This window comes from Lampetra planeri, chromosome 6, assembly GCF_965212315.1.
Source record: "Lampetra planeri chromosome 6, kcLamPlan1.2.h2, whole genome shotgun sequence".
Taxonomy (NCBI): Eukaryota; Metazoa; Chordata; class Hyperoartia; order Petromyzontiformes; family Petromyzontidae; genus Lampetra; species Lampetra planeri.
Genome location: NC_136112.1, coordinates 2,323,534 through 2,335,839, shown reverse-complemented (window position 1 = coordinate 2,335,839; position 12,306 = coordinate 2,323,534). Strand labels below are relative to the sequence as shown.

The following is a 12,306-nucleotide window of genomic DNA, read 5'->3' as shown; positions in this document are numbered from 1 at the left end:
CTGCGCTGCTAAGCCCAGGCCACCCGAGTTCGATTCCCGCTCACGGCCAACACCGGTTGACTCTGCCTCAAATGAGCACCCGGTGTGGTGTGTAAGCATCGCCACTGGGGAGACAAAGGCGGCCGGGCGTGGTGTTGGCCACCCACCCCCTCGTGTTGCATTTCCGGCCTTCATAGGTGCTCGCAAACAAAACTTGCCCCAACAGTATGTGAAGGCTATACGGGGTGGGGGTCTTTGTTATGTTTGTGTGGGCAGTTGGAGGCAGTCGCTCTCGCAACAACAGCGGGCAGAGCAACGAAGCTCACAACAACGCGTGGAGCGCCGGGCGACTAAATTGTAGCAAGTTGGCACAGCAGGGAACACAGTTGGTGCATCTGCGAGTTATCTCAGTCAACCCGTGGCACCTGGATCTGTCCCGTGACGTGCAGTCGGTGAGCTTTCGACACTTCGCGTGGCCACGGTGTGCACGTGGCCTGGCACAAGCACCGTGGTGACATCACCTCCCCTTAGTGGCGAAGGGCGGCTGTTGTTGATCTCAACTGGTTCCGGCCCTCCCCTAGGTCGACTCAGCCTCAAATGACTACCTGGTGCGGGGTGCAAACATCACTCCTGGGGAGACAAAGGCGGCGGGGCATGGAGCTGGCCACCAACACCCTCGTGTGCCATGTCGGCCTTCATAGGTGCTCGCAAACAGCACTTGCCCACGTGTGTATGACCTCCTGCCAGCGAGCCTTCGACACTTACTGTGGCCTCAGAGTGCACCTAACCTAGCACAAGCGCCGTGGTGGTATGTTTCAATGCGTGTGTACGTGCACCCCCTGGTGCGCTGCGCCGGCCTTCGCAGTGTCAGGCGACGCGAGGTCTCCGCGAGCAGGGTGGAGGGGGGGGCATTGGTGGGCCGACTCAACCTGGAGCCTTGCTGGCACGGCGAGTGGCCTGCCCCGGGGCAGCCCAGGCCACCGCTAGGCCCCTCGTGTGCCATCATCGCTGGCCTCCGTGAGCAAAGCGCAATTTGAAACAATGCGATTAGCAAATCGCAAAAGCTGCGATTTTTCGCGATTTGAAAAGTCGCACGCTGTCTTTCCGACAGCCCTGTTCTTCACCTGAGGACGGCTGCTTACGTTGTGGCCGAAATGTCGTGAGAATTGTATTTTATTATGTTTTATTTTTATTATTTCCCTTCTACGTGACTTTACCGAAAGAACCAAGAAGATGTGTGAGAGTTCCCGTGGAACTCAACAACTTTCCGTTCGTCCGCACTCGAGCACTCTTCCAAGCTCGCCCTCCGCCAGGGCCTCCGGGCCCCTACCTCTCTGGCTCGCTACCGACAGGGGAGCGGGCGTAGGGGGATTCACCAGCGCCGGTCACGTTGTCCCAACTCTCCCGTTCCACCCCTTCCCACCTGCCCTGAACGAACGTGAACTGTTGATACACTTTTTGAGTTACACGAAGAGAAGCGCTTGTTCCCAAGGGCTTGGGCGCGGCGGTTTCCATACTTCTGCTGCAGATCGCCACCTATTCGATCAACATTAAACCGCGTACATCAGGAAAAGACATCGTCAAGGACTCCAACTTGGAGTGACTTGGTGTAGTGGGATGGTGGCCTTAGCATTGACATCGTGAGAGAGTTGACTAATCTCCCACATTCCGCTTGTCCCTCCGTCGCCGACACAGGGACCCCTAAAGCCCGAGGTTGTCCCATGCCATGCCAATAGCCGCCATTCGCCTCCAAGCGCCACTCAGTCACCATGGCGCCCGTGCCAGGCCAGGTGCGCTTTGAGGCCGCGTGAAGTACCCATTCACATTTGTGTGGCTGCGATAGCAACTATGGGTATGCGCTTGGGTTATTATGCTACAGCTGCAACCCCCTGGGGGCGCCTGCCCCACTCACATCGGCAATCAATGTGCAGGGTTCAGCGTATGGCTCCAGAGTATGTGTTGGCGAACAACAACTTTGCCCAACAGTCTTTTAAAGGCTATATGGGGAGGGGGGGGGTCTGTGTTTCTATGTGGCTGAATATATGGGGCTAAACTGCCACGGGACGGGCTGGAAAGGAAGGAGATGGACTGATGCGGCACAGGAGGATGTGGAGCTGAGTGGACTTACCGATTACTGGTACCAGCGGTATCAAGATCGGCCTCTGTGGAGGAGGGGCGTGAAGGACGCTACTGGGCGGAGGAGCAACGCTCAGAACAATGAGCGGAGCGCCGGGTGAAGATAACGCAACAATTTGGCACAATGAAGAACACAGGTGGTGCACGTGTCAATCATCTCAGCCCATATACACCTGGGGTCTGTCTCGTGACCGCACCTTCGATTCACACGGTTGGCTACGTACTGTGCGAAAGAAGTTCAACATACAGACGAGCCTTCCACACTTCACACGTTAGCTTCAAAGTGTACCTTGCCTTGTATCAGCGCCGTGGTGGTATCACCACCATTTGGTGTCGAATGGATTCTGAGTAAAACCAGCACAATTAGAACTCTACCCCCCCTCCCCGCGCCCCCATTTTCAATAAACGATAATCACCTGTTACAAATGAGAGCGAATCCCTGGATGAGTTGAGCTCATTTGAATGTGTGCTATGAAGAGGAGTCATTGTGGTTTTTTCTGGAAGATTTGCTGGCTTATCCAGGATGTTTCTGTTGCGCGTCGTCGCTTTAAGATGTTCTCTGTTCATATTTTGTTTGTTGCGGTTGCACCCGACTCAAGACCCGCATGGCTCACTGGGCTATATATAGTTTCAAGTTTCATTTATTAGGTATACCTAATAAATGAAGCTTGTTAGAAACGTCACCTAGTAATTATTATTTTTTTGCCTTTGAAGGCCACAGGAGTGTTGTTGGCCAATGTGTCGAGTTGCGTTGTTGCCATTTGTGTCTTTGCACCACCGCCAAAGCAAACAACAGCGGCAGCAGTAGCATCACCGGGTGGCTGGTTTTCATTTGAATGTGGAGCGATGGGATGAACCCGCGTTCCCGCGCGGCGCTCAGCCAATGGGGCTTCAGCAAGCGAGTAACGCTGCTGCTGCTGATGCTGCTGCTGCTGATGATTCTGGCGTAGTCGCTTGACTGCTGTACAGGCAGTGGGAGCTTCACGCTGCCTTTCTCGGGAAGCGTACGAGCGAAATATAGTCTAAGTCAGTTCCAGAAGAGCCTTCATTTATTCACATCCAGTCGTTTGGGCTATCAGTCCGGCTATTGCGCGCGTACGCGTGTTTCCTTATTATAATTGTGAGCTTATTTTTTTTAACACCATAATTGTTTAAATAAATATCAGACACAATTACAAAAAAAATTTGAGCGTTGATTAAACATTTTAAAAAAACACTACCGTCGTGTTTTGATTTATTTATTGTTATCGAGATACACGTTAAAAATTCTCGATCGTACACAATCACATCTCTCGCGAGGATTTTTTTTCCTCCCATTTGCAGATACATTTTTTTCCCTTGGGTATCAGAACAGCGAATTATGCTGTAGCGACACACACGCGCACAGACACGTACAGACAACGCACGCACCGAGAGAGAGACCACCAACCACCACCACCGCAGCAGCAGCGTTCGCGCACACGGCGCAGGGCAGGCAAAGGAGGAGGAGGAGGTGGTGGTGGTGCCTTCGGTGATCTTCCTCTGTCATCTCGCCGCGCTCCGCTGTGCAAAATCCGCGATGCCGTCGAGGGGCTATGGCAGCCTGACCACGGTGCTGCTGCTGCTGCTTCTGTCGGGCTGCGTAGCCGTCCTCGGAGCTCATGGAGCGAGCGGTAAGGGATTCATTCATCTGCCTCCCCCCCCTCCCTCCTCGTCGTATCCATTCCCGACCTCGTTTCTCTGTCTCCAAGGCAGCGGAAACCATCGGGTCCTGCGCGCTCTCTCTGCCAGCGCTGGTTTTTGTAACCCACGCACAAACACACACCCCTGGCAGTCGATTGTTATTTGCGTGGGGTGATGCCTGGTGTTCATACATACACATGCAGATGTAAACAAACACAAATCAAAGGTATTGCATGTTTAAACTCGTTAAAAATAATTCCTTATTATAGTTGAATCGCAAGACCGTGAGAGATGGCGACGGCTTGCGGAGGCCTTCGTCCAGCAGTGGATGATCATGGCTGATTGTGTCTTGTTGTGTGTGTGTGGAGTGGGTGATTCGCGCGCACCGCGCTGCATTCCCAGCCACGGCTAACATCAGTGTCGCGATTCGGATTATCTGAATGTGTGCTAAACCGTGGGTCCATTCAGACCGCCTCGCACAGAGCACCCGGTTCGGTGTCGGGAGAAAAAAGAACCACGCAAACAATAGGGAGACAAAGACGGCCGCGCTTAGAGAATTCAAGACTCTATATTATCTGGGTGCCTCTGTCCTTGTATATATGGATATTTATGTAACCTCTGCGCTGCGTGGCGGGTGAGTCGCTCCATTGTTACATCTAACAGAAGCCTCCCGAAGCACCGCGGCAATTGTTTATTTAGCGCACGCATCGCTCGTGACGTTCATCGCTCGCTGTGCAAACGGACAGAGAGGGAGGCGATGGCTTTCGTGGCACCGGGAGGGTTAAGTTAACGCGATGCCTGGTGTTCGGGAGATGTAGATGGACGCTGTAAGAAGAATGCCTGCGTGGGGAGAACGCATCCCGCTACGCGGAGGTGCTGCACACACGCACGGCACGAAGTGGACACGCGCGCGCGTGTCCATCACGGGGGAGCGGAGTGCAGGTGTCGCGGTTAGCGCGCTGCGCTACGAACCCGGCGATCCGAATTCGATTGCCGTTCGGGGCCGACACCAGTGACGATTCTATGAACCGGCCCTGGGCTGGGCCCCGCCGCCAGGTCGACTCAGTCTCAAATGGCGGGTTGGGGGGGGGGACAAAGGCGGTCGGGCGTGGTGTTGGTCCACCCCACCCCCTCGTGGACCGTTCCGGCAGTCGTAGGTGCTCGCCAACAGCACTTGCCCCAACAGCCTGTTAAATACTATACGGGGGATCTTTGATGCATCACGAAATAGGGGTTAGTGGTGTGTGTGTAATGTCTCGCGGGATAGAAGACGTGATCGGTTCGATCCTGGGTGTAATGCCTCTCGGGCTATGGTGTGATGGTCTAGACTCTAGAGGATGTGATGGGCTAATGGGGTAGAGTTCGTGATGGTCTCGATGGGGTGATGGGCACGAGGGTGGGTGCTGAGGGCTAGAGGCTGTGATGGGCTAGATTGTTGTGTGATGGCTCTCGGGCGAGAGGGCACGACGCAGTCGCAGTCTCGCACCCCTCCTCTGCGCCCGTCTCGCGATCGCGTCGCCGAGTGTAATACAATGTTGGAGTCACGTGATGATGATGAAGAACACCCCACTCGGAACGCTCGCAGCTAGCAGCGCGCACCCCCTTTGTATCGGAGAAGAATACAGTCCCGTGACAACTTATGAAAGTCCCCTCAATATCCAATGCATTCTCCTTTCATATGCCCTGAATAAAGAACCCATCAGCTGCGAGCCAAATACATTTAGAATTTTTAATTTAGAGCAAATGGAATTTATCCAAGTTAGGGTGTACATTCAAACATGTAATGTGATGAAACAGATAAGCAGACAATTAGCCTCATTCCCATGTCTCTCCCTCCACACAAAATCTTAAAGTATTTTTACACAGATTTACGACGGAGATACTGTGCCTCCATATCTAGTTTATTGTCCATGTTCTCCATAACTATGACGACGCTAGTCATCATTTTGTGTTGTGAAATATATAATTGTGCGTCAAACTAGGACCCACATCTGAAATCCAGTCTTTGCCTATAATATCTGGCAGTTCACCGGCATTGATAGGAGCAACCTGGCCCTGCTGATGAAACACTGCGGATCGAAACCAGTTCAGGGGTTTTGCTGAATCAATGCTTCTTAAATTGTGCCCTCCCAGAAGGTCGTGGGGCCGATGGGGCTTTGTCAGTAATTAGTACAAAGAATTGGTATTGCCGAGACGGATATGAATGCTTATTTATACATTTTTATTATTTATCTCCTCGACGATTTTATTTTATGCGATTGGCTTTCTTCGTGCGTAGTCATCGGTGACTGGGAAGAAACCATCAATGGGCTTCACTTGAGAAGCCGGTTTGAATCACGGACGGCTGAACCCCGGGGCTCGCAAACAGAGTGGCCTTATATCTCGCACCATCAGACGTACACCACAGTTGTTTTTGTCCTGATTTATATTTGTTTAATTGCCGTTACTGCACTTTATTCTGTGTCACTGCGATGGGCGAGGTCACTCGTGCCAATTAGACTCAGCCCTGCTCCCTTACGTTCCAAACTGGTTACACCAAATCAACCTCACTTGACTTGAGCACCTAAATTAGGAGCGATTGGGTAGGAGCCAGCGCACTGCCCTATGAACCCGGTGACCTGAGTCGCACCCCCCCTCCCCCCTTCACCACTCCACACTGACCACCGTGAAGTGTGGTCAAACAACGCGCGTGGCCGACGCGGTATGGGTATAGGGCTATAGGCCCTCATCCAGCAGTGCATTGTACAGAGTGGTCCAGATGTCTTGTGAACCCCCCCCCCCCCCACAATTGAATTCTCTAAAACGTAATAATTTTTAAGTAAGGTTTATTTAAAATTGGAAATGAATAAGCAAAGGAAAAAAAATAGGAGTCAATTGGGGGGGGCGGTCACAAGACATCTGGGACCAAGCCTGCAACCGAGGCGCTGTATCAATCAACGTCGTGATCGTTAAATTAAATGGCCGCCGTTTGGTCGATCCCACTGTCGATTTCATTGCAATTCAGTCGATGGGGGGAGGGAGGGAGGAGTGGGGGGGGGGCGCTCTTCTGGAGCGAACCCCGGTCACGGTACTCGCGAGGAAAGGGGACATCCATTTAGTGCATACGCATGGAGGGGGGGTAACCCAAATGCGTACGCTTGCGTATGGGGGGAGGTCTACTGACAATGTACGCATAGGAAACAGGGGGGGGGGGTGAAGCTTCTATAATAATGTGTCGACATTGGCCTTGAAATGAGTTCGATAGTCCGGCGGTGGACGATCTGTTTGCTTCAACACGTGAATATTATGAATCCTTGATCGTTTCTGCGTGGATTCAATATCGGCCGTTCAATAGGATTCTGTGTAAAAAGTCCGCGTGCGTACACGGAGATTGGGGGGTGTCAAGTTTTGACAGATTGCTGCGGACCGACTAAATGGATGCCCCCCCCAAAACCTCGTCGCGAGAGAGAGAGAGAGCGAGTCGGCGGCCTGCCGCTCGACGGCAAAACATCCCCGTCGGAGTCGGCGGCCGTCGCCTTTAAAACGGAACCGGCCACTTGTTAGGGTCGTGGCAATTTACGGTCGTCGATTTCACATCGCGAGAGTCGTCGACTTCACATCGCGAGAGTCGTCGATAACTGGGAAAGACGAAGGGAGTCGTGGACATTGGAGGGGGTTGTGGGGGGGGGTTTCGATGCATGCGGCGGATTGCAGCGACGCAGCAAATGGTTGAGACGATGGCGGCGAATTGAGGAGACTCATCCCGGCGATTGATTGATCGCAGCTGATGATGATGATGACAATGATGATGAAGAGGCGTCGTACAGCTGTCCAATCAACCCAAATGACAACGGCCCCGCTGGTTCTCTTCACAACCAAATCGTGCCTTTTGATACGTTCCTTGTATTTTTGTTTCATGCGCCACACTAATCGCACAGGTGGTGGTGGTGCTTGCTGCGTGTGCGCTCGCTAACAGCACTTGCCCCAACAAAGCCTGTTAAGGCTATACGGGGGATCTTTGTCCTTGTTATTTGGGCACCCGAGAGACCATCCAGGGGGTATCCATGGCAATCGTGGGCCCTGAGCATTACCCCGGTGCCATTACACTACCAGCCACACACATTGTCATCTGTTTAAAATGTGGCACGAACAAAGCCTCGTTCTCCTGCTCCCTCGTCTCTCCCCCTGCACCCCCCTCCCCCAATTAATTTATTTTTATTGCCGCTATCGGCTGCGTGTCACAAGATGAGGGAGGAATCCATTTGGGAATCTAGGAGAGCAATTCGTGTGCACAAGCCGAATGGACCGCTGCATCTCTCTTCATAGATCAAGCGAGAGAGAGAAGCATGATGATGAGAGCATTCAGCAGTGGATATATTAGCATTGATTGATTGATGATGAAGACGACGACGACGATGAATAAATGGCATTGCTGTGTTCATTCCTTCCATACTTCACCGTGCTGGTTGGGGAAGGAGGCTGGACCGCTACAGATACCACACAAGCACTGACATAACGACGGGCTGAGAATTGAAGTCGGGATCGCAGGCTTTATAGCGCAATGCGCTAAAACAACGTCACTTCAGAAGGGGCTGTAAATAAAAATAATTGTTGTTATTAAGCTCATGCTCTTCTTGGTTCTTTCGGTAAAGCCACGTAGGTATAAAATAAAATAAATCACGACGTTTCGATTGCAACACAAGCAATCATCATCAGGTGGGAAAGCCACAGCAAGAACATTTTTTTTGCTGAAGTGGGAGAGAAAAGAAAAAAAATTATTGCTGTGGTTTTCCCACCTGATGATGATTGCTTGTGTTGCAATCGAAACGTCGTGATTTAATTTATTTTATACCTACGTGACTTTACCGAAAGAACCAAAGAGTATGGATTCCTGCAGTCACAAAAGCTCAAATCTCGGTTATTCACCTCGTCATGGCCTTCGATAGCAACAACAAAAACAACAGCGGCGAACCTCAGCTTTCCTCCACAATCACCCTGTGGCCATGCTCAGTAAAGGAGTTGGACAGTACTGCACCCCTTATTTTCAGATGCTTGAGGATGCTCTGGTTATTTTTTCTGGTTTATTTATTGCAAAACCAAGTGATCCGTGTGCTTTTTGTGTACAGCGCGCGATCAATCCAAGACCCCCGAAGAACACTAAACCAAAATGTTTTCTTGCCGTGAAAACTTAACAAAACAACTTCACCTGTTTGTCCGTTAACGTAGAATACAGTCATTGTAACCTGCAGGTTGGTTGAACGAGGAAGGCCGTTTTAATGTTGTTGACGTTTTTTCACAGCGATGCCAGTTGCTGTGTCTTCAAGAATATAGCTCGGGGTGCCATGAGGTGTGCATTCTGTCCATGGGGGACCATTTTCAACGGATTGGCTAGAGGGGAGCGCTGTATTTCTTACCGCCTTCTGCCGATATGGTGAACAGCTTGGCTGCCCGCAACGTGAGCTGCAAGAGTCTTGAGACGTTGACATCGGCGATCGCAGATTGGGGGATGCTACCAAAAGGGCTTAATAGAAGCAATACGTATTTATGTATGTTGAACTTCTATCGCACCATACGTAGCCAACCGTGTTAATCGGAGGTGCGTGGAAAGGACAACAAACTAAACACGAAAATCAGTTCTAAAGAAATTCGTTTTCAACTCCTGAAGGAAGGGAATGCTTTATGAGCTTGCATCACCGCATCGATCAATAACACTCCTTGTTTAAGCCAGGCCGCAGACCGGCGAGGTCTCACGCCTCCGTGGCACCAGTTCCATCATGCTGGCGTCCTCCAGAGACCAGTGAAATGCGTTCGTAGCTCGCTGCAGAGGTTCACGGTTAGAACCTGGTGGCCGCCCTGGATAATAATTCTGCGGTTGTTTATTAATTGTAAACAATTAGTGCCATCCGCTTCACAGTGGATGTTAAAGATCCCACGAACGTCATTTGCAAGAGTAGGAGGCCATTGTGTGCCGGCGTTATGGTCCAAATTTGGCAAATTATAAAATTAACCACAAACAACTAATTTTAGAGAATTACAAATAATGTTGTGCGACTGTCACGCGATGAACATTACTCACTGCAGCAGGGCGGGTGGGTGAGTGGTGACCCCTAGTGTGTGTGTGTGTACCAAGAAGTAATTTGATGGGGACATCAGGGGCAGTTCTGACAAATTACATCTGCGGACACGTTCTCTTAACGCAACGGGTCAGCGCTGGTCTGCGAGAGATCCAAGAGTGATTCTGCATCCTGCGACAAGACACCAAAATAGCGCGATCAGAGAGAAAGCAACCCGTGGGGAAAAGATAACAGACGTGATTGACAACAAAAAAACCTGACCGATTGCATTTTTTTTTGCGACGTCCGCGGCACGCCGACTTCATAAAACACGAAGCCGTAGATCCGCAGAACCCTACACGCGCATCTCCTTGGTCACTGCAGCGCGGTGGGAAACTACCGGGTCTGACGTGGGGCCCAGCACTGGCCAAGGTTGTGGCCCAATGTCGGCGAGCCGCGTGGGACGCCAGCCACCGCCCCCTGTGTGAGGTCACCGCGGTGAAATATGGAAATTCCCGACAGACGCTCCTGACGGTCACTTTGAAAGCAGTGGTTCTCGGCCTTTTGGGTATCGCAGTCCCACCCCCCCCCCAGTTAAGGCCACTCACTCTTCCTTCTGATATTAGAAAGTCACTGGAGCTATGCACTTTAAAATCTAGATTGAAAGCCCATTTCTTCTTGTGTTAAGGTTGTCCTTCCCCCACACCTCCGATTAGCATGGTTGGTTACGTACGTTGCGAAAAAAGTTCAGTATTCGTACCTTGCTCCCTACCCCCCCCCCCTGCTATTAGCCTGAGAAACACAACTCATGTCACGAAGGCAGACAGATCACGCCACGTTCACACGCCTCTACTCCACGCGTGGTGGTCTGTAAAAGGCATTCGCTTAGTGCCGTGTATTAGTGTGTCTTGTCACTGCAATCCGGCGCTGACTTTCCCGACGAAAATTACGAAAATTCGCCTGCACGGTATCCATGCTGTAGACTGCGCCTCCCCCCCACCCCCGATCCCGTGAAAGGCTTTTGCCTCCTCTAATGTGGGCACGGCGAACAGTTTAAGAACCGCAGCTCTAAAACTATTATTTCCGCATGAATATACGCAGCTCAGCACTCCGCTCGGACAGCTCCCAAATATACAACGCAACTCTGTGTCGGCGAGACAAGAACTAAAAAAAAACAATGTTCCAGTCTTGTTTTTTTTTCTTCTTAATAAGGCACGCACGTATCCTGCGGCGACGGCGGCGGTTTGGCAATAAATGTCGAGCGATGCGTTCTGCGGATGGCGCAGAGGGCAGTGGGGGGGGGGTGTGGCTCCGGCGTGGGCGGCTACGGAATGAGACCCTTCTCTCGGCCGGCAGACGCCAATTCACATGAACAAGGTGGGTGGGTGGGGGTGGATTGGTGGGTGGTGGGGGTGGGTGGGTTGGTTGGGGTGGGTGGGTGGTGGGTGAGTGGGTGGGTGGTGGGGTTGGTGGGGGTGGGTGGGTTAGTGGGTGGTGGGGTGGGTGCGTGGTGGTGGGTGGTGGCGTGGGTGGTGGTGGGTGGGTTGGTTGGGGTGGGTGGGTGGTGGTGGGTGGTGGGGTGGGTGGGTGGGTGGTGGCGTGGGTGCGTAGTGGGGTGGGTGGGTGGTGGTGGATTGGTGGGGGTGGGTGGTGGGGTTGGTGGTGGTGGGTGGGTTGGTTGGGGTGGGTGGGTGGTGGTGGGTGGTGGGGTGGGTGGGTGGGTGGTGGCGTGGGTGCGTAGTGGGGTGGGTGGGTGGTGGTGCATTGGTGGGGGTGGGTGGTGGGGTGGGTGGGTGGGTGGTGGGGTTGGTAGGGGTGGGTTGGTGGGGGTGGGTGGGTGATGCACTCAGCGGCTCGAGGGCTGCTTCTGCTGCTGCCATCTCGCACTCTTCCCGCCACCGAATCAATAAACAAAGCTCCCTCCCGTGCTGCAGCTAGCGCAGCGAAATAAATATGGAAGGGAGGGGGGGCGCACACCACGTGGGCAAATAATAAATAAATAAATGGGAATCTAAAATCCCGAATGTGACGACTGAGAGCCGATTCGACCCGCTTTGTCGGAGCGATGAACGCGCCCATCAATCACGGCGGCCGCTGCCACGACGTGCTTATGAAGCTTTAATGCGCAACGGCTTCATGTTGGGGCCCAATCAAAGAACTCTTAAGTGCCCCCTTGGCATGGCATGTAGGGGGGGGGGCGCGGGGGCATTGTCCGGTTTTAAACAAGACTGTTCAATTGTCGAGCTTGCCGTGGAGCGTCTCATCCGTACCTCTGACTGACAGCCACATGGCATCGGCATCCAATTTGTAAAAAAAAACTAAATATGGTGAAGGCGCAGGCCTGCAATTGCTCGCTCACGACACTGTTGGAGGAAAGGGGGTCGCCCCCTTTTTGTTTTTTTTGGCCGACTAGTCCATGGTGGCCAAACGTCTTTGAAGAAGTGGGAGTACTCAACACTTTACCGCACCGCGCACGAACCCATCCAGAGACTTTGCT

General features: G+C 52.4%; 1 protein-coding gene across 1 annotated transcript in view; it reads left to right on the top strand.

Annotated features, from left to right (window-relative positions):
- Positions 1-3,006: 3,006 nt before the first annotated feature.
- LOC144719383 (seizure protein 6 homolog) overlaps positions 3,007-12,306 on the top strand; it is a 74,406-nt gene continuing 65,106 nt past the window's right edge. Inside the window, 1 exon segment of the mRNA XM_078595254.1 lies at positions 3,007-3,767. Within this exon segment, the coding sequence (XP_078451380.1) occupies positions 3,674-3,767 (94 nt within the window). The 5' untranslated portion in view covers positions 3,007-3,673.